General features: G+C 37.7%; 1 protein-coding gene across 6 annotated transcripts in view; it reads right to left on the bottom strand.

Annotated features, from left to right (window-relative positions):
* The window catches only part of APP (amyloid beta precursor protein), a 245,044-nt gene that overhangs the window by 187,887 nt on the left and 30,867 nt on the right, over nucleotides 1-26,290 (bottom strand). For all 6 annotated transcript variants that reach the window (XM_033127085.1, XM_033127076.1, XM_033127069.1 and 3 more), the window contains exon 2: nucleotides 3,506-3,673. In XM_033127085.1, coding sequence (XP_032982976.1) covers nucleotides 3,506-3,673 — 168 coding nt within the window. The remainder of the gene's footprint in view (nucleotides 1-3,505; nucleotides 3,674-26,290) is intronic.

The following is a 26,290-nucleotide window of genomic DNA, read 5'->3' on the forward strand; positions in this document are numbered from 1 at the left end:
TCCCACGTTCAGAAACCAATCTGGCTTGACTTCCAACACATAACATCTCCTAGTTCTGATCCTAGGTCTCTGGCCACCAGTCCTCCACTGATGCCATTCTTTCTCTTTGCTCCCCTGAAATGCTGCCAATTCCCCAAGTTTCTTTCCCAGGACTCTTCCCCAAAGGCATCAGGAGAGTGAAATGCCAGGTAGCTGGCACTTTGTTAATGCTCAATAAAAGCTATTTGGTAGTAGCAATGCGATCATTGTCACCATGTGCCATCCTCACATCGCCCGTTTTTATCTTGCTAACGTTATTTGACAAGCCTTTCTCTCCCCTAGATCCCACTTTAGGTACAGGTCCTGTGTTCTACTCATCATTGCATCCTTAGCACCCAGAGATATATACTGCTCGGTGAAGAGAGAAGCATTGGGCTCTGAAAACGTATTCATTACCTTGCATTACAATATTTCTCATGAAAGATGTATTAAAAAGGCCCCACATAATCCTGACGCCCAACCACCACTAAAGTTCGGGAGAACTCTTCACTGCACCTTCCCTCTACCACTTGTTAGATCGTGGGGTCTGAGACCTTTACAGCCCAGTCATTGGTGGCATGTGGTAAAGGGGGACGGCAGCACTGGTCCATGAGAATGCAACCTAATGGAAATGGAATGCCTATGTAATTTTAAATTCCATAGAAGCCACATTAAAAAATAAAAAGAAGCGGGTCAAATTCATTTTAATAACATACATATTTACAATTTAGTAACAGATACCTGTTTATAACAGTATATATAAAACGTCATTATTTTACTATGGAATCCATATAAAAATTATTGGTGTGACATTTTACATTGCTTCTTTCATGTAAATCTTCGAAATACGGTATCTGTCTTTTGCGTACAGCATGCACCAGTTTGTATGCTCCACATTTCTAGTGCTCAACAGCCACATGTCGCTAGTGGCTACTGTCCTGGAGAGCGCAGCAGTGGAGGCTCCAGCAGGGTAGGCCCTGATGGCAATGAGGACTTGGGGACAGAGTGACAAAGCAAGAGGATGGCTTTTAGAAACACAAATCTATTGTCATTCCTTTCCTTTGAAAAATAAATAAATACCTTCAATGACTTCCTGTTGTTACAGTTAAAGACCAAATTCATTAGAAGGGCTCACAAGGCCTGATGTTTGAGCCCTTTCTTACGTCTCCAGTCTAATGTCTAATCCATCTTAAGACTCTGGCCTGTGTGCATCATTCTCCAAGACCTCTGTGGGTAGTGAGCTGATGCAGGCAGATAATACCAGACTTCCAAGACAAAGGAGAAACAACCAAGGGCTTACTCTCCTCCCCTTCCACTCCACAGCCACTAACAATCTGGCAAAGAGAGACTGAGAAGAACCACTCTGTAGCTTAGCCCTGAGACAAACAACAGACTGGAACAGGAAGTGAAGCTACCCAGGTACTCCTGGGATTTCTAAGTGCGATGGAAATCAGGGTCATTCCCATGGTCAAGGAGAGTAATTTGTATAGGGCCGTCATGCAAATGCAAAAATATTGCATTATTCCTAAGTAAAATAAAGGAAGGAAAAATTTAGATGCAAACTCTGGTGCACACATGAAAAGAACCATTCAATAGAAAACAATGATGTGGTCAAAGTCACTGACTAAATTTGAGTTCTAGCCTTTTTTAAAAAAAAAATTTATTTCACATTCAAAATGTATAATTTGTATGTATATCCAGAAGCATGCACACACAGAGTTTCAATTTACCAAAGTCATAATTTATGTACAAAATTGTACTAGAGAACTCTTTAGTTAAATGTGAATTTCATTTCTAAAGAGTATATTTTAGAAATGTCATAAATGGGCAAAAGTGAATTATCAATCCCTATTTAATAAATAAGCAGGCGGAATGTTTTGAAAAAGATATTAAATATCACTTAAATACTAATGATTTCTACTTAAACGTAGAGAATTATCTTTTCACATCATGATTCATACTCCTTAAAGATAAAAATCACTTGCTATATAATATATTGTGATATGTACAAGCTGTTTTGCTTCTCAAAACATAAAAGTTAATATTTAGAGACTGTCCTTTCTTAGAGTGCTACCAAAAATTATATACTTGCATATACATCGTGTGTGTGTGTGTGTGTGTGTGTACAGAGGGTGCCAAAAAAATGTGTACACATGTTAAGAAAGGAAAAAACTGTATTAAAATTGTAATAATCAATATACACCGATAACAAGTCATGTTTGATTTCTGCAATTACAAGAGGTGCTCAAAGTGGTTACCATCAGCGTCCAGACACTTCTGATTATGATGAACTACTGCTTGAGCAACATGGACCAAAGTGTTAATATCTCTTAAAATGTGTGTGTGTGTGTGTGTGTGTGTGTGTGTGTATTTCATTACATACTCATTTTTGATCCAAGAAGGCTACAGGAAATTTTCTAGTACATAAAAGATTACAACAACAAAAAAATGTTGCCAGGCTATCTTGCTGTTTATAAGATGGGTAAGGAATTTTCCTTTTCCAAAATGCGTAAGACTAATTCCTTTAAAAGTTCTTAAAACATAAATAGCCATATGTCCTAAAATAGATAAATGTCTAGTGAGTGAGGGATAAAATACCTGGGACTCCAGTGATTTTAAAGTGCATTAATAAGGAAGGAATACCCTGCACGCAACAGCAAGGAAACTAGGAAGAATTATGCAAAAGACAGAGATCTCTACATATGGAGACGCTGTGATTTCCAGCATAAAAAAGTTATGTCAAAAGAGCAAAGTGGGGGTGGGGGGCTCTAGAAGAGGATAAATAGGGTCAAATATATGGTGATGGAAGGAGAACTGACTCTGGGTGGTGAACACACAATGTGAGATATAGATGATGTATCACAGAATTGTACACCTGAAATCTATGTAACTTTATTAACAATTGTCATCCCAATAAACTGCAATAATAAAAAAAAGGGCAAAGTGCACAACAGTGCATACAGAAAAAAAAATAAACATTCCCTTTTGCAAAAAGGATAACTCAGGAACAATGAAAATGTTTATCAACAGACGATGGGTGGCAAGTGAGATTTCTGAGTGTAACTGTTTAGTTTCAATGTTTAACAATGTGAACATTTTACTTTTTCATAAAGAAAAATTAATAACTAGAACTGAATACAAACAGAAATAAATGAGCTAAAATATACCAAATTGGTAACATAAAAAGAGGAAATGTAATTCTAGTCACTTTTGAACACAATACCTTGTCTGCATAGCGTAGTGGGATACATTTTAAAGATAACAGGAAAGTGCCAACATAGCTTATATTTTACTCAGTTGGTTTAGGGACGGTCATAACATAATTTTAAAAAACATTTATGCAGGAAGTAAAGCAACTAAATATATCAAGCGTATAGTGAATCACGAGGAACAAAGACTTTCACTGCAAGCAATAAAACACAAATATTTAAGACGTTACAAAAAAAAATAAATGCACGTGATCCACCACGAACCAGAGCGGACTTACTTCTTGGCAGTACTGTAGGATGCCCTCCTTGGTGCCGATGCAGGTTTTGGTCCCGGATGGATCTGACTCCCACTTCGCATTCTGCACATTCATGTGCATGTTCAGTTTGCCACAGAACATGGCGACCTGGGGTTCTGCAAGCAGGCCGGCATTGCCATCAGTGGGCACCTGAAAAAACAAAGTTCCAGTTAGTTGTAGAAATCCATAGTTCCGGGTACAGGTCAGGGGAAGGGCTGTAAAATGGAGTGTGGAACTAGACGACAATACCAAACATAGTTCTATTCTTGCTAATTCTCAGTTACAACAGGCCTGCCTTCCGCATTCCTTTAAGTATTATGGATGCCACATACATCGCCCACCACCTAGATGTCTTTTTTTTTTTTTAACATTGAAATGAAAACACTAGCAATATTAAGAGGCATGCATTCATTTAAAAGTTTATCCGTTTTCACACGGCAGATTTTTGTGGTGTCTACTGGAAGGTTCTGACAATAAAATGTTTTTCTGTAATAGATATAATCACTCTGGAGGAAACCACATTCTCATAGTAACCTCCAACTGACTCACACAAAGAACAAGGCCATGTCCTGCGAGATGATCAGGTCTGGGGGTCACGTGTATTACCTCTCAGAGCTGAAGGCACAGCCCTAGTATGCATTATAACTTAGCAAGTGACTCCATTATAATTTTTTGAGCAGAAAAACTACTGTACAATTTACCATGCTCAAATATAACAGTATGTCGGCCATTAACCGGTTTTCCCCAGAGCATTTCCTGGTTATCACACTCTCAGCTTAAGAGTACATTAAGGGTTCTGATGTCCCATCTTCCCAACCACAGTGCAAGGAGGCAACAAGGTCTCCTGCAGGGCCCAGCAGAGCGAGTGCCCCCCTGCTGGATGGGAAGCTCTCAATAGGTCTGAGCAAGTCCCACTGCAGGCAATGCACCATTTAACAAAAATAACTTGGAAAGGAGCGCCCTCCTGTTTTTCCAAACTGCCCTGAGCATAGGTATCACCCTAATGTAAATACCAGGAGTGCCAAAAATGTATACAAGTGGACACTTTGGTCAATGTTACTCAAGCAGTAGTTCGTCGTAATCAGAAGTGTCTGGACGCTGATGGTAACCACTTTGAGCGCCTCTTGTAATTGCAGAAGTCGACTCTGTTCATCTTTTGTAATCGGTGTATATAGAGTGTTACAATTTTAATATTTTCCTTTCTTAAAATGTGTATATGGCACCCTTTGTATATGTTTTAAATATAAAGATTAGCTTTATTAAATGATTTGTTCACGTACATATTTTTAAAGGGGAAAATGGAAGTCCTGAAATATCTGTACTACCTCATTTAATAGGTTCTGATATCGACAAAAAAAAAAAATCAGCAAGGGATGAAAAATAAATTCACAGGAGTAAAAGTGTTATTCGAAACCAAAAAATCAACAGACATATTAAGCAAAATAATTCCTCCTGGGTCGGCCCGGTGGCTCAGGCGGTTAGAGCTCCATGCTCCTAACTCCAAGGGCTGCCGGTTCGATTCCCACACGGAGCAGTGGGCTCTCAACCGCAAGGTTGCCGGTTCAATTCCTCGAGTCCCACAAGGGATGGTGGGCAGCACCCCCTGCAACTAAGATTGAACACAGCACCTTGAGCTGAGCTGCCACTGAGCTCCCGAATGGCTCAGTTGGTTGGAGTGCATCCTCTCAACCACAAGATTGCCAGTTCGATTCCTCATCTCCCGCAAGGGATGGTCGGCTGCGCCCCCTACAACTAGCAACAGCAACTGAACCTGGAGTTGAGCTGCGCCCTGCACAACTAAGACTGAAAGGACAACAACTTGACTTGGGGGGAAAAAAAAAAAGTCCTGGAAGTACACACTGTTCCCCAATAAAGTCCTGTTCCCCTTCTCCTATAAAATCTTAAATAATAATAATAATAATAATTCCTCCTTTGTTAAATTGAGCTGCTGAGGAAATAAACGTGTGATATCCATGCCAAGAAGAGTTAACTTCCAACAGAAGCCATTCATGGAGTAGGGAACTGGATGATTCAATAATAACTTGTATCATTAAAAAAAATTGTTCATAGGAGTAAAAAAGAAAAACAACTAAAATTGCACTGAGAGTTTTCACTTAAAGCAACATCTTCCTGACATTTCTCCCCATGGAGAGGTAAAAATAGATCAAACATTGAACCATTCTAGTCATCTTCACATGTGCTTTGTTCAACCACAAGAGAGGATTTACGTCTTTAAAAAATAAATAAATAAAACTTGCACTGAACCCAGCTGAGATCTGTCACAGGCCTGAGTGCAAACTCTTGGCAAAACCTTTAAGACCATGTTTCAGGCAACCGTTTCTACATTTTCAGTTCTACTTTGCAAGGCATATATAATTACCGTTTCCCTGAAAATAAGACCTAGTCGGACAATCAGCTCTAATGCGTCTTTTGGAGCAAAAATTAATATAAGACCGGGTATTATATTTTATATTGTATTATATTATATAAGACCCGGTCTTACTTATAGTAAAATAAGACCGGGTCTTATATTAATTTTTGTTCCAAAAGATGTATTAGAGCCGATTGTCAGGCTAGGTCTTATTTTCGGGGAAACACGGTAACAAAATTCTGCCTCTATATTGCCAGAGGAGGCCATAGTATCCCATTGTCAGGAACAATAGGTGGGACCCTTCAACTCTCCAATTTGGGTCCCTTGCCACCTCCAACGACTTCTAAGCCAGAAACTGAGAGGCTCATTCTCCAAAGGATGCCGAGAAGCAGCCTAAGCAGAAGTCTCTATATATACCTATGTTTCAACAGCTTTCCTGAGGGAATAGGAGGAAATCCAAATGTCTTGAGCCTAAAAATGAGAATACAAATTCTGCCAATTTTATTGAAATAAGCAGCAAGATAGTAACACTGTGGAAAACTCAAATAACAATCAGATACCTATAGATAAGGCTCTAAATTAGATGCTATGGAGGATATGAAATATATTTGTAATATATATAAAACATATGAATTTATATATAAAATAAGGACTGTGCACTCAAGTAATCTATAATCCAGTACTGGAATCACCACGCTTTTTTTGTCAGTGCCTGCCCCTCATGTATCAGGGTTTGTCTGTGCAACGAATAGAATACGGGAAAAATGATGTGTGACCTCCAAGGCAAGGTCATAAAGGGAACCACGGCTTCTTCCCATCCCATCACGGGATGACTTGTTGTGGGGGAGGTTAGCTGCCATGGTGTGACGACACAGCCCTTTGGAGAGGCCCCTGTGTCCCAGTGAGGAGGAAACAATGTCTCCTGTGTACAGCGATGTGAGTGAGCCTGGAAACCAACTCCAACTTCAGTCAAGCCCTCACATGACTGCAGGGCTGGCTGACATGACTGAAACCTCAAGAGAGACCTGCAGCCAGAAACACCCCGAAGACACTCCCAAATTCCTGACCCACAGAAACCGAGATAATAAATGTTCGTTGTTTTAAACCAGTAAGCCTAGGGAACCTGTTAACAGAGCAACAGATACCTAATAAGCTACTCCTTTTCTCCGGCTCCATAATACATCCATGAATAGCCTTTGATCTGCTCTGGAAAAACGAACAATAAACACTTTCCTCCATTCTACTTAACCTCTGAAGCAGGAGATGTGCAAATTTTTTCTGCAAACGGCCAGACAGTGAGTAAATATTTTATTAGGTTGAGTGCAAAAGTAACTGCGGTTTAAAAAAGTTAAAAGTAATTGCAAAAACCGTAATTACTTTTGCACCAACCTAATAGGTTTTTGTGAGGCATACAGTCTCTGTTGTAACAATGCAAAAGCAGCCTGTGACAATATGCAAAATGGGTGTGGCTGTTTTCCAATAAATTATTTACAAAACAGGCAGTATTGGTCAGTGGGCCAGATTTGGCCAGTGGCCAGTGGGCAAGTTTGTTGATCCCTGCTCTTAAGGAAACTTCTTCCAGTTTCTTTCAATTAAATCAGCTGGTGATTTGAACACTCCTTGTTACCATCTTCTAATCTGCTTCTTACACCCCCTGAGATCTGGTTTACATTCCCACCGGTCAACTCAAACTGCTTTCTCAAAAGTTACTATGACTTCCTACCTGAGAAACCAAACAGGCTTTTTCTTCAGGACCTGTCACTTTTCCCCTTCTTGGCCATGTATGAACTCATCCTTGGATGTCTTTTCCCCTGGCTTCTGTCCCAGTGAACTATCCTGGCTTTCCTTCCTTAGTTCTGATTTTGCCATCATTAACTAGCAGTCCTCCAATCACAGCATAGGACAGTCCTAAAGATTGGGCCACAGCTTTCATCTCCTTCAAAAGGTCTTGGTGATCTCACTTTCTCAACTCCTCACTGCAGAGAGGCAACCCCAATATAACAACAGTAACAATAAAATATGGCAGCGGCTAACATTTCTTTCTTTATTCAGTAAGTGAGCATGTAACACATACTAGACACTGATGTACTTCTGAGGACAAAGCAATAACTCAGGCCAAGTCCTTGACCTAACAATAAGGATGACCAACCATTCCAGTGTGCCTAGGAAGAAGGGATTTCCAGGTGAGACTTTTAGTGCCCAAACCAGGAAAGTCCCTGGCAAGCTCAGACAACTGGTCACCCTACCTGACAAACACATCAAATAAATGCTTCTTCATTTTCTCCTACCTTGACTTCTAACTTCTTTTTGTTTCTTCTATTCCTTGTCATCCTTTCCTCTTCTTGACTTTACACCATCGGTTTGCACGTTTGTAATGCTGACTACCGAATGGTAATCCTTTTCATATCTCTTCAAATGAATTGATTATGGCTGTCATATTACTAAAGAACATCTTTAATTGTGCCTTCTTCATTTTTCCCAAAGGAAGTCAAGATCAGAAAATATATGCTTCAGTTCCTTTTGGGTTTTCAGCAAAATGAGATCTAATATTAAGTAGTGATCATTAACATGACCTATTTTCTAAAGTGAAGATTGTTTAATAGTTAAAATTTTGATCCCACAATCATTAGGGCAAATTATTATACCAGAAATTTAAAAATTGGCTGTATGTATACATCTGTTACATTTGACCTTACAAGAGGCCCTTCACAAATAAATACTTAAATCACACAATAAAACATGTTTATCAGGCAAAAATTCTTTCACAAACCAACACCAAGTGTATACAAGACGATCAGAGCAATTTTGGGGGAGATACAAATTGAACCAGAAGCTCTTCTATTCTTACTGAAGACCACCTGCAAAGAATTCCATGTTTTAAGTAACAAAACCCTGCTCAGTTAATTAAAACAAGACAAGTAACCCACAGGATCCTAACCCCTTTAAGGAAAAAGCCTACTTGCTAGGAACAGTTCACTATTTGGTATTCAGCCAGAAGGAAACTATCATCAGCCAAGGAAGTCAGTCATATAGGAGATAATACTTAGCCATCCATGGGCCCAAAGGTTTACTCAAATCCCTTTTTCTGAATGAAGCCTCAAAGAAACGGCTTAATATGTACCCAGGGTCCTCTGGAGGACCTGTTAGTATAGACACTCTTAAAAGTGAAATCTTGGAGTCTTACAAGTTATTTACTGCCAGTGAAAATGCATCCTTGTCAACGTCATCGTAAAGAGTTATTCTTAACTTTTTAAAAACATTTCTCTTTTTCATAGAAAAGAAATGCAAACCCTTTGGTGGATGGGAAAGGTAACCACTTAAATAACTGTTACATTTTAATGCTGTTTTCATCTTTTAACAGTATCTCAGGTAACTCAAGGTGACTTTGCAGAAACCCAAGACAACACCTAAAAGCTTCGAACCCTGGAAGAACTGGCCATTCATGGTCCCCTCATTTCTGAGAAACTGAAGATGAAGGTAATTATTGTCAACTGAATGACTTTCCACTGACATCATGGGCCTCGATATGCTTTCCCATGGGAAAAGTGTCCAATGACAATGAACAAAATAACTGGCCAAAACAATGGAGCATCAATACACACTGCCTCAAAATCAAGAAGCTATTTACAGAACGCTCTGCACTACAGAGCTATAAATATTCCATGTAAAAATGCTGCAACTCTTCTAAAAACAATCATTTGCTACCAGACAAATATTTAAAGGTCACAATATAGAGAATACTGAAGTGAACATGGACTTTCCAAAGCAAGTTCACTTAAAAAAAAAAGGCTTTTAAAGGGCTAAAGGGAAATTAAAATAAACAAATATAATCATATACCCCTCACTCTGGGACAGTGTGCATAAATGAACTAGGAAACCTACAGCTAGAATCGCTGCCATTTACAAGTGCAAAACCAGTTTCTCCAGCTGTTGTTCAAACTGGGTGTTCCCTTCTCCCTCCAAAGTTTCTCTCTTTATTATCATCAAGGAGATCAAAATTCCTTATAGAGCAGGCTTGGCAGCATTCCTCCCCACACAGTCCCCACTAAAAGGAAAAGGGAACAAGGAGCTCTGTGTTTCACTGGCTGCAAAGTCTCGCTTGGCGAGGATAAGGCATAGATCCATAGCTTAGTTGCATCCATGGATTTATGTAATTTTAAGGTTTGTAGCTAATAAAAACCATCTGGTTTCTGCATTTAAACAGACTTCTCACCAGTCTGAATAGTTGGCCTCATATAGTGGAGAACTTGGTACTTTTTAATCAGTTCACAATTTCCTCGGGATTGGATTCTTGTACGTATAGCATCTTTTAAAAAACAAAGTGATACTATTTCTATCACATCCGTGGTTTCCTCCCATAAATAGTTTTTCCTTAACCTGGACGTAAGTTAACTATACCCCAGAAAAATGCTTTTAAATTTTTCATTTGTTTATTTACGTTCTACCCTCTTAGCAAATTTCAGTTATACAATACAGTGTTAGCCACTATAGTCACCAAGTCTAAATTTAATTTTAAAACAAATTTTGCATTTTCAATATAATGAACTGTCCTCTAGAATCACAATCTAGAAGATTTGAGAGTGAATCCCTTTCAAGAGGGAAGTAAGCATCACTTAATACTTAACATAAACTCATTTCCATTCTGCAAAGACTGTCCAGTTTTCCTTTAAATGCAAAAAAAAAAAAATCTTAAACAGAACATCTGCAGTTGCCCATTTTATCTCTAACAGAGGAGGACTAAATTTAAAATTAGAACCACAGAACTGGAGGAATCTGTAAAATCATCCATCTCAACTCTAAAGAGAAGGAAAAGGCTGGTTAAGATTTGTCCAAGGCCACACAATTAGGAAGCAGAGATGGGAGCTGGACTGATTCCATCAAGGGTTTTGTTGACGTGACCAGGCTAACTCTCAAATTAAAACAGAAAATTGCAATTTTCCAAGGTTTTGCCCGTGTGTGTGTGTGTGTGTGTGTGTGTGTGTGTTGAGGAAAAACGGAGAAGCCAGTCACAGCATACAGAAAAATGAAATGCGGTTACTGAAACTGTCTATACACAGCTTCAATTTACCTGTGCGCAATCAGCCACGCTCATCACATCCACTCTTTGCTACACAACTATTTCAGACTCAAATTTCAGGCTAAAAACGATTTGCCACCAAAGTGCGTAAAGAAAGAAAAAACATTCCTTTCAGAGACCTAAGCCACATTATTTCACTCCTTGAAATTTGACATTGGGGGCACTGTTGACCTGGCTTCAAATGACAAGTTATTGCTTCTTGATGAATACATGGCCTCTGTCGATACTGATAAAGTTAATTCTTATGTAGGGACCCATAAAATGGAGGCAGCCCCAGTGGCCCGGCCCACATCACAAATCTAAACCCAAGTCAGCCAGCACTTAAGGGAAAGACCCGTCAAGGAAACCTGACATACACCAATCATAATTTTCCAACTCAGAAAATAGGACCTGTTAGCCTTATAAGAAAATCCATGACCCCGTACATAGCCAAACATGCCTGTTTCCACGTTGACTGTCCTAACACTCTTTGTAAAACTCGCTCTTGCCCCAAATCCCTCAGAACAATCCTCCACTGCTTGTGAGACACGACTCCCCCAACCCGTGGATTATTTACCCCCGAACAAAGGAGTGACTCATTAATAAATTTTTTCAGTTTTGTCATTTGACAATATCAATTTTTTCTTTCTGCTTTAAAGGTAGATGTTCTAAAGTTGACCCAAAACTCCTTCCATCTCCTTCCTCGCTTTTTACAACGCTGGTAAAAAATTCTTGTTGCTGATGCCCAGTAGGAAATCCAGAGTTCTCTAGACAGAAATTTGTTATTCAACACCCACAAAATTTCCAATGTTAAAAGCATGAATTTTAGGCAGGCCCAAGAAAGAGTGATGTCCACTGGCCAGAACAGAGACAAACCTGGAATTTTTTTTAAAAAGAGCTTCATGTATGGCAACCAAACTATTTGCCTAAAAAATAGTTTTTGATCCAATTAATGTCTATTTACTCCTCAACACTAAATGTTCTATATTTTAACTGCATGCATATATGCATGATATATATATATATTTACATATATATAAATCATATATATACTATATATAATTGTGTCTAATGTGCCCTTACATGGATACAGTCAAATTCTTTTCAACATCATTGATGTAGAAATGGTTTCTCTCTTTAGTTCTGTCTTTAATTGGAAGTTTTACTAGCATGTTTCATATAGCCACCATACAACCCATACAATATCATAACGTTTATACTATTTTGACTATCTCAATACTGCTGTATCTCATCAGCCTTGACCTTCTGTACACGGAGATAGGAAACGAGTTAACGGTAAAAATTGAAGAGTCTGCCTAGACTTTCCCTTCATGGTCTCGTTTGACTCTCAGACTCTCAGAAGAACCAAGATAAGGCACCTCCACGTCTCTTTAGATAATTAGAAAGGCTCAAAACCTGCCTAGGCTGTTATTTCAAAGTCCACACCTGCTTTTTTCATAAGAGGCGAGTTAGCATTCCAGCTACTAGTTCTCAGGCGTTGTTATTTTTAAATCTTGAATATTATTTTCAAATAACTTTTCTCCTGTGGTAGTAGTATTTTGTAGTTTTTTGCTACTGGCTTTTTAAAAAGTATTTTTAGAGCAAGTGAAGGGGGAAGCAAATCCACAGTTTAAATGTTTAACCTGCATTTCTTAAATTTAAATCACTAGATATTAACATCTAGTAACTTGGTAGCTTCCTCTTTAAGAAATCTCCCCTGAAATGCACATACAAAATTTTCTACTAAATTAGTTCTTTCCTTAAATCAGAAGTAGCCAATTGAATATGCAAAGTAGGGGTCTGGAATCCTCAACATTTCAATTGTCAATGCACATTCATCAACCCTTAGCTTATTTAATCTACATTTTCTAATTTTTCAACAGTGAGCATATACCCACATATATATATACCTGCATATATGACTACTGTAGAATCACAGTATAGTATGTAGTGGTAGTGCTGATAGTAGTACTGAACACACACACACACACACACACACACACACACACAGAGTTTACTGGTTGAGATCAATTATAGCAAATCTTAAATGACAGTGCTTTCCTAAAAAATCTCATTCTAGAGCTTCTGCACTTAAGTCATGTTGCTAACAAGCTGGAGGATTCAGAAACTGGGCTCCTCAGAGATGCTAGTTTGAATGGCATTCATTGTAAAGAAATTTGATGGTAGCAAATGAACAATTTTCCTGTATGATTTTCACTAGTTCTGACAGCTCTTGCATGTAGCACATAATACAACACAGAAAAATCCAATTCTATTACTCCTCTCCATTTTAGATACAAGAGATATTCTATATATGTTCAATTTCTGAAGTTCTATTGTTTTCCAGCATATCTGGCCAAGTTCAGCTAACCCACAGGCTTGCAAGCTATAATAAATGGTTATTATTTTAAGGCACGGAATTTTGGGGTGGTTCTGGCTATGTAGCATTATCACAGCAAGAGAAACTTATACAGGCATGGATTTGATAGGAATAACTAACATTAAGTGATAGAATCAGGGCTGAAAATTACTTCAGAAAGTAGAAACATTTTCAAATTGAATTTTTAAAGTATATACAAGACTCTGTACTTTGTTTGAAAAAATTTTTTGAAGTAGTACAGGACAGGAAAGGCAAAGCTGGGTAGGATAAATTTCCAAAGGTTTCATGAGATAAAAATGAGAAAGGAAGGAAGGAAGGAAGGAAGGAAGAAAGAAAGAAAAAGAAAGCTAATGCATCCTTATTCTTTACAAATAGGGAGCCCGAGATGATATAGAAAATCTTGCTGTGTCAAATCACATCTAGAATAATGTAGTATTCACATTTTTAGATAAATACTAAATAATTACCTTGGAAGGAAACAAAATTTTATCAGGACAAATTTTATTAAGTGTTAATTTTATCAAACTTTATCAAATTGTATCCTCTTTTTTGGCTTGAACAACAGGAATTCATTTCCTCACTGTTCTGGAAGTTAGGAGTCCAAGTTCAAGCAGGGTTGGGTTTTTCTGAGGGCTTCTCTCCTTGGCTAGTAAATCTACACCTTTTTTCAAATTTTAAAGAAAATAGGAGAAAAATAAGGGTAGAAGACATCTGAAGGAACATCCCAAGAAAGAGCCTGAAATGTAAACGGCAATGATGGAGACTGGTTGCGAGGAACCTCCTGAGATGGTGAGTCCCAAGAGTAGCCACTTAAATAGATGGATAACCATCTATCAGGGTTTCAGAAGTGGTCCCGCAATTGGGCGGGAAGTTCGACGAGGTCAACAGCTTTCTAAAGTTTTTAAGCAGTAGGACCTAGTGCTCGAATAAAATTGTGTGAAACCCTCACAGCTGGGCACAGTCGTCAATTCAGCGACACACAGCTTGTGAAGCACTGGTCTCCCCGAAAATTGATTTTTCAGTCTTTTCTATCATTCACCTATGGGACTTCATGCTCAAAAATCTCTGCTCCCTTCTGCGTTTGTGCAGAGCTCTGTATTCTGGAAACCTCTCCTCCCTTACCTAGTTTAAGAAAATGACTATACTATTGAGTACCCCAGACCTGTACTGTCTGATAGAGCGAGCAATAGCCAGACGTGCTTTCTTAGCCCTTGAAATGTAGCCAGTTCACATGAGGAATTGAATTTTTCATTTAATTTAAAAGTAATTAATGCACATGTAAAACTTTAAATTTTGAAAATTTATTACGGAAAAACTTTCAAGCACGTTTAAAACAATTTGGATAAGTAAATCCATTTTTTTGACTGTAATTTAATGAACCTTAAACGTCAATTTTTTCCAATGAAAATTTAGTGTCCCAATTGAGACTGTGATGACTTAACACGAAAGATATATTGTAAAATACCTTATTAATAATTTTTATGCTGCAATGATTATCATTGGGTTAAATAAAATACATCACTAAAATTAATTTTAATTCTTTATTTTTACTTTTTTTGATGTGGCTCCTACAAAGCTTGTAATTACACATGTGGCTTATATTTCTATCAAACAGGGCTGCCGTAAACATGGCAGACAGAAGCCAGCACAAAATTTACAACACAATAAATTGTGTTCATATCAACATATTCCCCATTTGCCTTTTATTAATCTTATTGTACACTTGTCACTACCTCTTAGTCTTTATAAACCCTTAGGAAGTCAGGACTTCAGTTAGTTTGACCGGCACAGACCACACTTACATCCAGAAACAGGATAAATATTTGATATTTAATGTATTATAGGAGATACAGACCAGATAAGAAAATGGCTCATCTACGACACACGAGTCGTATCTCTTGCTTTTATCTTCTAGAACTTGAGACAAAGGACAGGGGGAAATAAGACAATACTCCAAACACAGGCAGTGATGCTTTTAAGGGGATGGCGATCAATTATTTGCTCTCCAAATCTGACTGATATCGTAGGCTTCTGAACTTTTCTTTTTTTATACACCTGTAAATAATAACCACTTTGTTTAGGTGCACAGGTTTTCTTTTTTTTTTATTAAATGTGTTTTGTTTTCCCTCCATAAGCATTTAAAAGGAAATTTTAAGATCTGAAAGGTTTAATGCTATTACTTAGACCATGCCCCTTTCACAGTTTACATGTGGTTGTGAGAATACAAAATCTTTTTCTAATTACGTTTCTTCCAGCAAAGGACATGAAATTTCATCACCAAACACTCACGCCACTAATATCACAATTCACCAAGAGGTATTATGTCCTTGCATCACATAGCAGTAACGGTTCTTGCCACACATAGCCCCAGCCAGCCCAGCCTGCTCTAGGAGGCAGATGTGTGTGCAGAGAAGCGGGTGGGGTGAGAAATGGGGGGGCATGGAGTTCTGGAATGCTGGGTCAAGCACTTCAGGCATTTGATACTGCATACTGAGATCATACCAGATTTCTCCCATGTGGCACCAAACAAGTCCTGAAATTAAAGCCTCAATGTCACCTGGGTTTAGTGCCCAGACACAGCCAAGTAAGTGGAATTGTTATACGCTGAAGATGTAATTTATTTTATTGCCTGGGAATATACTATTTCCACATAATTTGCAAGCTAAATTGTTATCACTGTTCCTCTTCTCAATATAAGACTATGGAAGTTGCCGTGACATTTGTGATACCTCACTCATCCCCTGGCAAATGCACTTACCATTTATGCAATATCGTATTTATTATTATCCAATGACATGGCTCTAAAAGGGACTTTTACTTTATCAATAGAACTTATAATAACCTGATAGAGCATAAAGCTTATGCTGACATGCCTAAGATACAAGTAAGTACAAATTCAAGTTTTTCAGTTCTATTTTTTTCCTCTTTATTTCTTCTCAACATACCCACTGCAGTGTTGACTGCAATGTATAGTATAGAAGAAACAAAGAACCAAGGGATCATTACATGGAGAACAGAACAAGAAGTCTTTGAATAAGCTTCAGGTGGGGAAAAAACTGGAAAACAACCTTCCAAGAGAGGTAGAAGGTTTATAAACGGAGCCACTTTATCATTTGGTTAGAACATGTACAGTGGGACCATACTCACACAGCTGCCATCTTTCAGTTACCCATACTAATTGGACAAGGAAAAAAAGGGTGTATTTCTCTACCCGTTGTCAGCTCAAAAATTCCGTTTTCCCCCGAAAATAAGATCTAGCTGGACACTCAGCTCCAATGCACCTCTTGGAGCAAAAATTAATATAAGACCCGGTCTTATAGTAAAATAAGACCGGGTCTTATATAATATAATATAATATATAAGACCTGGTCTTGTATTAATTTTTGCTCCAAAAGAAGCATTAGAGCTGATTGTCCGGCTATGTCTTACTTTCGGGGAAACACGGTATTTTCCTTTATACCCTCTACCAGACTATCAGGCTTCAGGCCATTGTGGAACCAAGTAGGTGAAGAGACAATTAGGACTAGAATGGGTAGAGTTTCCTACCGGGATTCCTAGTCTTGGGCTGCAGTGAGGAAGCCAGTATACGTATCTGGGCCTGGTTCATTCCAGACTGTCCATGTCCTTTCGTATCTCTCTAATTTCTAGTACTAAAATGGTGAAGTACTAAAATGGTGAAATGAAAATACTAATAAGGTATTTATAGACCTTTATAGAGATACTCATTTTCCAGGTAAGTTAAGATATAATACTGTCTTTCAGTGCACATGAAAATCTCAGAGCAGCTCTGAGGGAGATGAAGGGCAGACACGTGAACCCCAGCCCTATGAATCGCTCTGGGAAGTCATTTCCCTCTGATTTCCTCCTAGCCTGAGGCAGAGCAGTTCAGCACAGTTAAGAGAGTCAGGAGGCTGATTATCAGTGCCAAATTTAAGGCACTTGTATGTTTCAGCATGGGCCTGTGAGCTTCTGCTTTGTCAAATGGTACTAACCTGTCCTCACCATTAGATTGTTTTCCATTAACAGTGGAAGAATAATAATTAACAAAATGTATAAAAAAGTTCCTGAAAAGTCTTTAAAGCAAGTCACATGAGAGGAGATCGGTCAAGTGGGAAGGGTAAGAAGAGGGCATAGAAAATTTACTGCATGAAAGCTAACTGAGACAAAGAATTCAGATATGTACCATTGACTTCTTGTTCTTATCCCTTCATACATACACACATATACACGTGTTCACATTTATATATAGATAGTAAGGAGTCACTTACAGTCTGTTGGAACAAGAAAGATTATAAATAAGTACATTATACAGAAAAAGAGTTCAAATATTTATATGTGAAGTGGCATCAAAGAATTCATGGTCGTAGAATTTTTTCCTTTTCAGAATATTTATAGAACGATTTCAGGAAGAGAACATGAAGTATTTATTTTTGATAAAGAGAAAGGCTATTTACATTATGTCCTTTGGTTTATTTCCTTTCAAATTTGCATTAATATTTACATATCTACTTTTCCCATCTGCTTATTGTGTTTTAATAACCAGGACTTTTGGGATAGGAGAAAACTGCTATACAAACATAAATTCAAAGAGAATATTACATCGATGTGAAAAAAACCTACAGTAACTTTCCAATAGCACACCTGCTCACTATTCAAACCGTGTTGTTAAACTTGTCACTTTTCGCGTAAGCCAGAATTGTTTCCTTCCCTTCAGGGTTATGACACTGAAGAATACTCATGGTTCAAGTTTCAGGGTAGTTGCTTGATAAGCACAGATAGATTATCCTTCTTAAGTAAGGCACCAAGGCATTTCTCAAAGAAACTTTCCCTCTCTATAGCCTTAAGACACAATCAGAATTTTTCAAATTGCCTTTCCTATCAGAATAAACACTACTAGGAACTATAACACATAGGAGAAACTAATCCTGAAAAGAGGGGAATAGTGAAGACTCTATTGCTACTTTCTTTGCTACATAAAAGAATTGGTACAGACACAATAGGAGACCAGGAGCCAAAAAAACATGTTGTAGTCTTACTTTTCCATTCACTTCTAATGTCAATTTCAGTGACCAAACCCCTGAGTCTTAGTTTCTTTAACTCCAAGTGAGGAGAGAACTCAAGGGCCAGTTTGGGGGCCCAGATGTGATCTACATGAAGGCAATTTGAAAGTGACAACGGTCAAAGTCCGTGGGACGCTGTCACTAAGAGGATACAGTTTATGGTGGTTACTACCTGTGAGTATTCACCTAAGTCTTAGCTATTAGAAAAAGAACATCTAAACACTTCACCTAAGTGCAACAGCAGTTAATAGTCATTTTTTTTAAGTAAATGCAAACAAGATGGAAGATACTGCTTCACTGTCCACCTGAGATCCTTCTTGTTCTTTATCACTTCTGTCTCTGTCTCTCCCCCACATACAAGCAAGCACTCAATATTTATGGAACGTATTAAGGAATGCCTGGCATGAATAAAAGAAAACAATAATAAACTAGAATGTAGAAAATGTGATTATTGACAAAGGCGTGGAACGATACAAAATAAATTCCAACTTACATACCTGTGAGATTTTTTTCTTGTGGCACCAGGAGTAATTTCCTAACGTGAAGAAAAGAATATGCAAAAATGCAGCACCCACACCCGTCTTTACCAACTTCCAAAAATGAAACGTAGCCGGACCATCAGGTCTAATGCGTCTTTTGGAGCAAAAATTAATATAAGACGCGGTATTATATTATGTTATACCCGGTATCATATATATCATGTCTGGTCTTATATTAAAATAAGACTGGGTCTTATATTAATTTTTGCTCCAAAAAAAAACATTAGAGCTGATGGTCCGGCTAGGTCTTATTTTCAGGGAAACAGGGTAGTGACAGCACAACTTGTTCAAGAACCTCAGGCTTCTCTTGGAGGGTAGAGGAAGAGACAACAGGGTGGAAAAAGCAAGGTGGCTTATGATTGATGTGGCTCAACAAGGTTCAGTGTTCATTTCCTGACTCTCTGATAACACATTCCTGAGAGGAGCATCATTTTGCAATTCAGGCAGCATTAAAAATAATCAGATTATCTCACTAGACTCCAAGAATGGCACAAACAGCGTGGACAGCCAGACTTCTTTAATACGGCATCCAATCGACTGTTTAAAAAATTCCTGCAGCTAAAAGCCCTCAGCAACACAAAACTAATTCTCAGAGATTTCAGCGTAACCTAACACCTAAAGTGAAGGCTAGTGTAAAAAAATACACCTGAACATATGAGGAGGAAGAGACAGGAAATAACTGTTGAGCAGCTAAGCCAAACAGAATATGCTGATGGTTATCAAACACTTGTCCTTCCCACTTCAAATAGACAAGGTTTCAGAGTTGTTTGATTCCTAAGTTTCAGGAAAGTTCTGGCTTGATATATATTAAGATAAAACATTTTCCAGGTACTGAACACATTCAAGACTGGAGATGTAGGTGTTACCCAAACATCCCTGACTTCAGTGGACATACAACGACACAGACAAAAACAAGGAGGCCCCACTCACTAGTAACAGCTGTTGAAGTGATAAAGCAGTGACTGGTTTGATTTGGACGAGGAGGAAGATGGAGTTTACATAGAGTAGGCAGACGAAAGACTGGAGCAGAAAATGTACGTATGGTGAGCTGAGGAGGAAAAGTGCAAGCTAGGACAGGATTAGGTGTGAACTACTTTGAATTTGTAATAAACGTCCAAAGCCATGGGAGCCCCATTTCAAAGAGAGAGCAAGAGCAGCTTCCCATCTGTGCATGAGGAGGATGCATGGGCGCCTGATGTCTTTCGTGGGCTCTTCCCTCTCAAAAAAAAATATTAAAAGTTGTATTTTGATATAAAGATGGCTATGATTCAGGCTGGCTTCATTACTATATGTTCATTATTACTGTCATTTTTTTTCTTCTGATTTTAAAAGAAATTAAAATGGAAACATTTCCTTGGCTCCCAAAAGAATATTGTGGGCCGAAGGCATCGGGCCCACAATGAATAGTGAAGTCAGCCCTGGAGTGCAGGGAAAAGGGAGATGTGCCCTGACCGTACCAGACTATACCTTGATCTTGACCATACCTGGACCATGCCAGAAGAAGAACAAGGGCAGTGAGGGCAGAAAATGGAAGTGGCGAAGATTCTGAGGCTTGCAAATGTTGAGTGTGAGGACACGTGGGATGGTGGTATCTGGGAGTAAGTGTACAGTACTTTTCCAGCTAACACCAGAGGTCAGAATGCATCGTGCTAGAGAACTGGAGTTCATCCCGATGGGATGCAATAAGGAAGGAAATAATCATACTAGTCACCGCTTCCCTGATTTATTTGCAAATATCCCATTCTGCCAAGATTGCTGTGTGCCCCATGTCACACCAGGAGTTCTCGAAGGTAATACAGTAGTTCGATCCATCTACCTTTCATTGTCTTAAGTGATGGAAACTTATTAAAATTTTCAAAGCTAGCAGATGTTTAATGGAGCTGTGCAGGGCTGCTCTTCTGTCATGGCACACTGGGCTAATGTCATCTGGGGAAAGAATGATCTGGAATCTTGCATTGCTAATCCATTCCTGAACTGCAGGGATGTATTTCTGACATGTCTACATTGGAATAAGCCGTAAAACAGGGAAAGAGCTTGCAATACACTCTGTATCCTGCCCTTGAGGAAGAGAGGCATTATATTGTGTTGGAAAGATTTAAGTTCTATGAAGTGTTCACACAAGGGAAACTTGTGGAGTGTTCACACAAGGAAAACTTTTTAAACAAATTTGTTCATCTAAAACAAGAGAAGTTTGTTTTAGTTTGTGTTCAGATGTGAACACACACACACACACACACACAAGACAGCAGGTGGATTCAGGCATCCCTCCTTACTGCAGTTGCTCGTGGTATATAATTCTAAGTAATAAGAATTTTAAGTAATTAAAATAAAGGTAACTTTTCAGATTTGCTAAAAGGTGTTTTACAGGCACGGTTTTTTTCTAAAGAGGGAATGACATGGGTGTACACTTAACACTGAACTCTTCTGGCCTAATGACGGTAAACTCTCAAGTATCCACACGCATTCACTTTCTTTTATAAGCATGGCCAATCTTCAGTCAAGAGTAGCTTTTACCAGCACTAGTCTTCTGTATTGTTCAGCTATGCAATGGTTCTCCACTGGGGAAAGCTTGCTAACTCATATGGACTGTAAGCCACCTTGCTTTATGAACCCTACAATTTGTTTCTAGGTGGAGGCTCAAGGTTCTTGGGAAAGTTAATTTTCACGACTTGGGTGGTGCTTTTGGTGGGCAGAGGTGGGGGAGGTTACTAAATATCCTATAAGCACAGGACGGCCTCCCGTAGACTTCCCCCAATTAAGAACTATCTGGTTCAAAATGTCCATAGGGCTTAGGTTGAAATCCCTGACCTAAACTATTTCCTTAGGGCAAAAAGTCATGTCTTACTCATCTCTATTTTGCTAGGATAATACTCAGAGCAATATTGGCACTCAAATAAATACTGCTTGAACAGAAGAGATTTCCTTCCAGAACATACTGTATAGTTAATTCAACTGAAACAATGTAAAAATTATAACTATATAAATTCTATAAAATACATAGCTCTCCTTCCACAGATGCAAATAATGTATATATGTTAATTTCTAAAAGATACCCGGAATATCAAAAGTTATTAACCTTAAGCAGGATAAACCAACCTCCCCTCAAGATTGGCCTATAATTATTTTGTATACAATAATAGAAAATAACTTTATTGTATTAACTGCCTGTGGGTCAATCTATAATACTAATGTCAATGAAGAAGTCTTGATGATTAATTATCCAACCTACACACACACACACACAAACACACACACACACACACACACACACAGGTGTGGCCACTGTGTCTGATGAAAATTCACAAGAAAGCAGAAAAACATACTCATAACTATGGCTCCCAGACCAAGGAACCTAGCCAGATCTTCTCTCCCTGGGTAAGACTTTCTCATTTTAGCCAATCAAGTCAAAATAAATGACTTAGACAAAGGGAGAAAGGGCTAAACCACTAGAATCCCTTTGAATAATTTATTAACTCTACTGGAAAAACAAGTGTATGCTAACAAATTACATACATCAAAAGACCTATGAAAAGACACAACTAAAAAAATTGTTTCCAAAAGTTTCTTCATGTCCTATATCGGTAGCTTTGAACCTGGTCCAATCCATCACTTGTCTATAGTCTACAGGCCTCAGGGGACTTACAGATGGTTCAGGGTCCCTGTAGAAGGTAATGGCTGAGGGGACCCACACCTGAAGTACTAATATGAACCCTGGAATTAAAAGGAAAAGGCAAATTCTGTGTCAGGCATTTACTGGCTGTGTAGTGGAACCCCAACTTGAACATTTGATTTTTCTTTTTTAATCTCTACAATGGATACAGTAACACTCCACCTCACTAGTTATTAAGAGGATTAAAATTCAATAACATACATACAATGGATAGAAAGCAATTTGTTTTAAAAAGAGCTAACCATATTGAATGAGCTTGTATCTAGCAGGAAGAAAGAAAGAAAAGGAATTCCAATCTGAGAAACTTCCTGAGTCATCCGGAGAGACTGAACTAATGAATATATAGCACTTGAAATCTCCTGAGTGCTAGCCTCACAAAGATGTCTGCTGTTCATGCAGGAATCCTGAGAGAGGATTCTCTGTTTGAAAGAAAACGCTGACTATATAACCAGCTATGACACACTGTTTTATATAATGTCTTATGCCACATGAAACAGACAATCTTTCCTTATTTATCTGCAAGATGTCTGCCTGCCAAGTTGTTTCCAAGAGAGACAAACTAGGAATGACACTACAGCCCATGTGTCCTCAATCCCAGCCACAATCTGCAAGCTCACTGTGGCAGATCTGACTCACTAAGTCTACGCAGTATTTTTAAACCATCTAAGCTATTTCAGCTCCTTTCAAAATGTCCACTGTAAGGTTCATGATGTCCACTCTGAAAGTTTACTATCAGTGAATCACAACTGGGTTAACGACATGTAGCAAATTTCAAGATGTAAGATGTCAAGAATTGTTTGGTTTGTCTGCTTAGCCACAGGAAAAATTCATTTTTTATAGTGAGCTTCTCTGATATAGGGAAATTCTGTTAGAAGCTCATACCAATAAATTATTAAATATATCACTGAGTATATAAGAAATATATACTCAAAATGGCCCAGTGGAATTTAAGAAATCAGTGTTCTCAAAAACAGTTTCCAAAAGATGTTAACAGTTATTTCTTGGTAATGGGGAGAATTCTGTTGTCAAACACATATGGTGAATAGATCCTTCAAGATGTATATTGACGAAGGCTTTGGAAAATCCTATAATAATGAAGCCAGTTTTTTTTTGTTTGTTTTTTGTTTTTTTTTTAATACCAAGGTTTCCAAAACATATTTTGGCCATGGGACCCTTCCTATTGTGGCACATTTAATGTATGTGGAAAAGAATTTGAAAAAAGTTGTAAGATATTTGAAATGGATGATCGAGCATAATTTAACTTGGTTATTTTAAGTAAAACAAAATAAATAAAACCAAAAAGAAGTCTTAAAGGAAATAAGAGCAGTGAGCGTCACCAGGTATCCACTGAACTGACTGTAATAAAGCATCAGATTTGGCTCTAGGCAAAATAATTATATGACGTGTAGAATACAGAACAAGAAAAGATATGGCAAGAATGAAGATGTGTTCCCAAATACCTAAAATATTTCAAAAGCAAATCATAAGCATTCAGAAATACACAAAAAGTAAAAATCAAGAACTTTATAAGGTCCCAATTATAATGAAAAACTCCAGGTCTTTTGCCTTTTTAATTATACAGGCAAAATCAATCAAGATGGTCTGCTAAAAGAAAACTTAGCTTTTCATTTAGGAAAATAAATGTGAGGAAGTTGGTGACAGGTGCATGTACTTAAATCACATCCTGGATTCAAAAATCACATTTGTAAACTTCAATCAAGTGATATTAAATAAAAACAATGGGTAAATAAGAATAAGAAAAGGCAGAAGACCTGGATGTCATAACTCTGAATGGAAGCACATACCTAAGGAGAGAAAACAATCAGTGCTTTTGTTTGCACAACACAGAGCATAAGTTACTGCTACTGCTTTTCAATAGAAAATACACATTACTTCTGATTTTCCCATTTTTTTCACACAAGTGAGAGAGAAGTCAGCCCAACTCCTAAACCAAATTTCCTTTTCTATAAAGGGAAGATCCTTGGAGGACCTTTACAGACTTTTACATGTTTTGCGATATTGGGGAGCTCTTCTGATGATAAATAAAAAGTACAAGGTAAGTGAAAGATAACTAATATCATACCTAAAACCCCCCTATTTCTTAAGTACTGTTTTCCTCAAATAATGTATTAAAATGTTATATTAATTTTCTCTCCAAAGAAGCTATAAAGCATTCGACATCACACAAAAACCAGAGTGGTTATACCTCCAAATACAAATGAATAGACTGTAATTCATATGAAAGGTACATTTGCCAACCAAACTAGACAGAGCATATGATTCAATAATGTTTAAGACCACAGAATTTGTACTGTTGTTTTGAAAACCAAATGCTATAATTGGGCCCTAACAAATTAGATTTAGCAAAAAGTTTTCAAACACTTATGAGAGAAAACTTTGTTTTAAGTTTCTGTTTGAAGAGCACCATGTTTCTTAATGTGTTTCTGGAGGTAGCATCACACTAACTTTTCAAGGAATAAGAAGACTGCAGGAAAAAACAAAGAATTTCTTCATAAGGAGATATGCTTTATTATGACAATAGTGGCTTATAGCTGAGAAGCACACCTTAACAATTGTCTTTGAATTTTACATATAGGCTCTGAGCAAGTACCTCTCCATATTTTATATAATTCAAAAAAGTCCTCAAGAAAACCTGTTTTGGATATTCATAATATCCTGAGACATTTTGTAACATTAAAAAACTTAGAAATGACTCAATAGTTTGGCTAAGATTATGCTACAGGCAAGTTCCTGTTTCTAAATGTGTCAGGTCTGGACAGCAAAATATGAAGGCTTTAACACCCAAAGACTTTACTTCTTCTTAGCAACTGGTATTTTTAGCAATAAGTCTTCCCTTCCTTCTTCCTTTACCACCACAAAAAAGAACAAAGCAGGGGAAAAAAATTCTACTTAAACCATCTTTTAGATGGGAATTCACTACTAAGAATAAATTCTATTATTTTCCTTTGAGTATATCTATTCCTGGGTAATATAAATTTATATTATCAATAAAGTACTGAAAAGGTCTATAAAATAAAACACTTCATTATTTATCCAAGAAGCACCACAGTTTCTAGCAAACTGTAACCATTTTATAGTTCACAGTGGTTCTATAAACCTTCTTTGCTGTTAAAAAATGAGTCTAGAGCAATCTAGTCAGCCAGTCACTCAAAATATTTGTTGGCTCCTTTTACCATGCCAAAATAAAGATTATTAAACTCTTAACAGAGACATCAACTGTGTAATGCTGGCATGCTTAAATAGAAGGAAATAAGAAAATGTCCACTATACTAAGTAAAATTAAAGCATGAATAAAAGGACAATATCTTACAGCAAAAATGAGTTACTCGGTAATAATTGAAAAAAATACCCAATCATAACAAAGCTCCTCTGAATATAAAGCCTAATTTATTCACAACCGACTTGAACTAATACCTAATTCAGGTCATCGGAGAGATGCAACTAACTGTTCTCATCAGTGAGAAATATTAGTATATAATATAAACGTCATATATAACATGATATGGTTGAAAAAAGGCATAGTCTGGCATCTCTAACCTTCAGAATGAGAATTCAGAAATTCAAATTTAACATCCAGTTTATACAAATGGGTCTCTACTTCACAAGGCATAGAAAGAGTCAGGTTTTCCCACCCTGATCTTGCTTTATGAAACAAGAAAAAACACTACAA

The sequence above is a fragment of the Rhinolophus ferrumequinum genome, chromosome 2 (genome assembly GCF_004115265.2).
Source record: "Rhinolophus ferrumequinum isolate MPI-CBG mRhiFer1 chromosome 2, mRhiFer1_v1.p, whole genome shotgun sequence".
In the NCBI taxonomy this organism is placed as follows: domain Eukaryota; kingdom Metazoa; phylum Chordata; class Mammalia; order Chiroptera; family Rhinolophidae; genus Rhinolophus; species Rhinolophus ferrumequinum.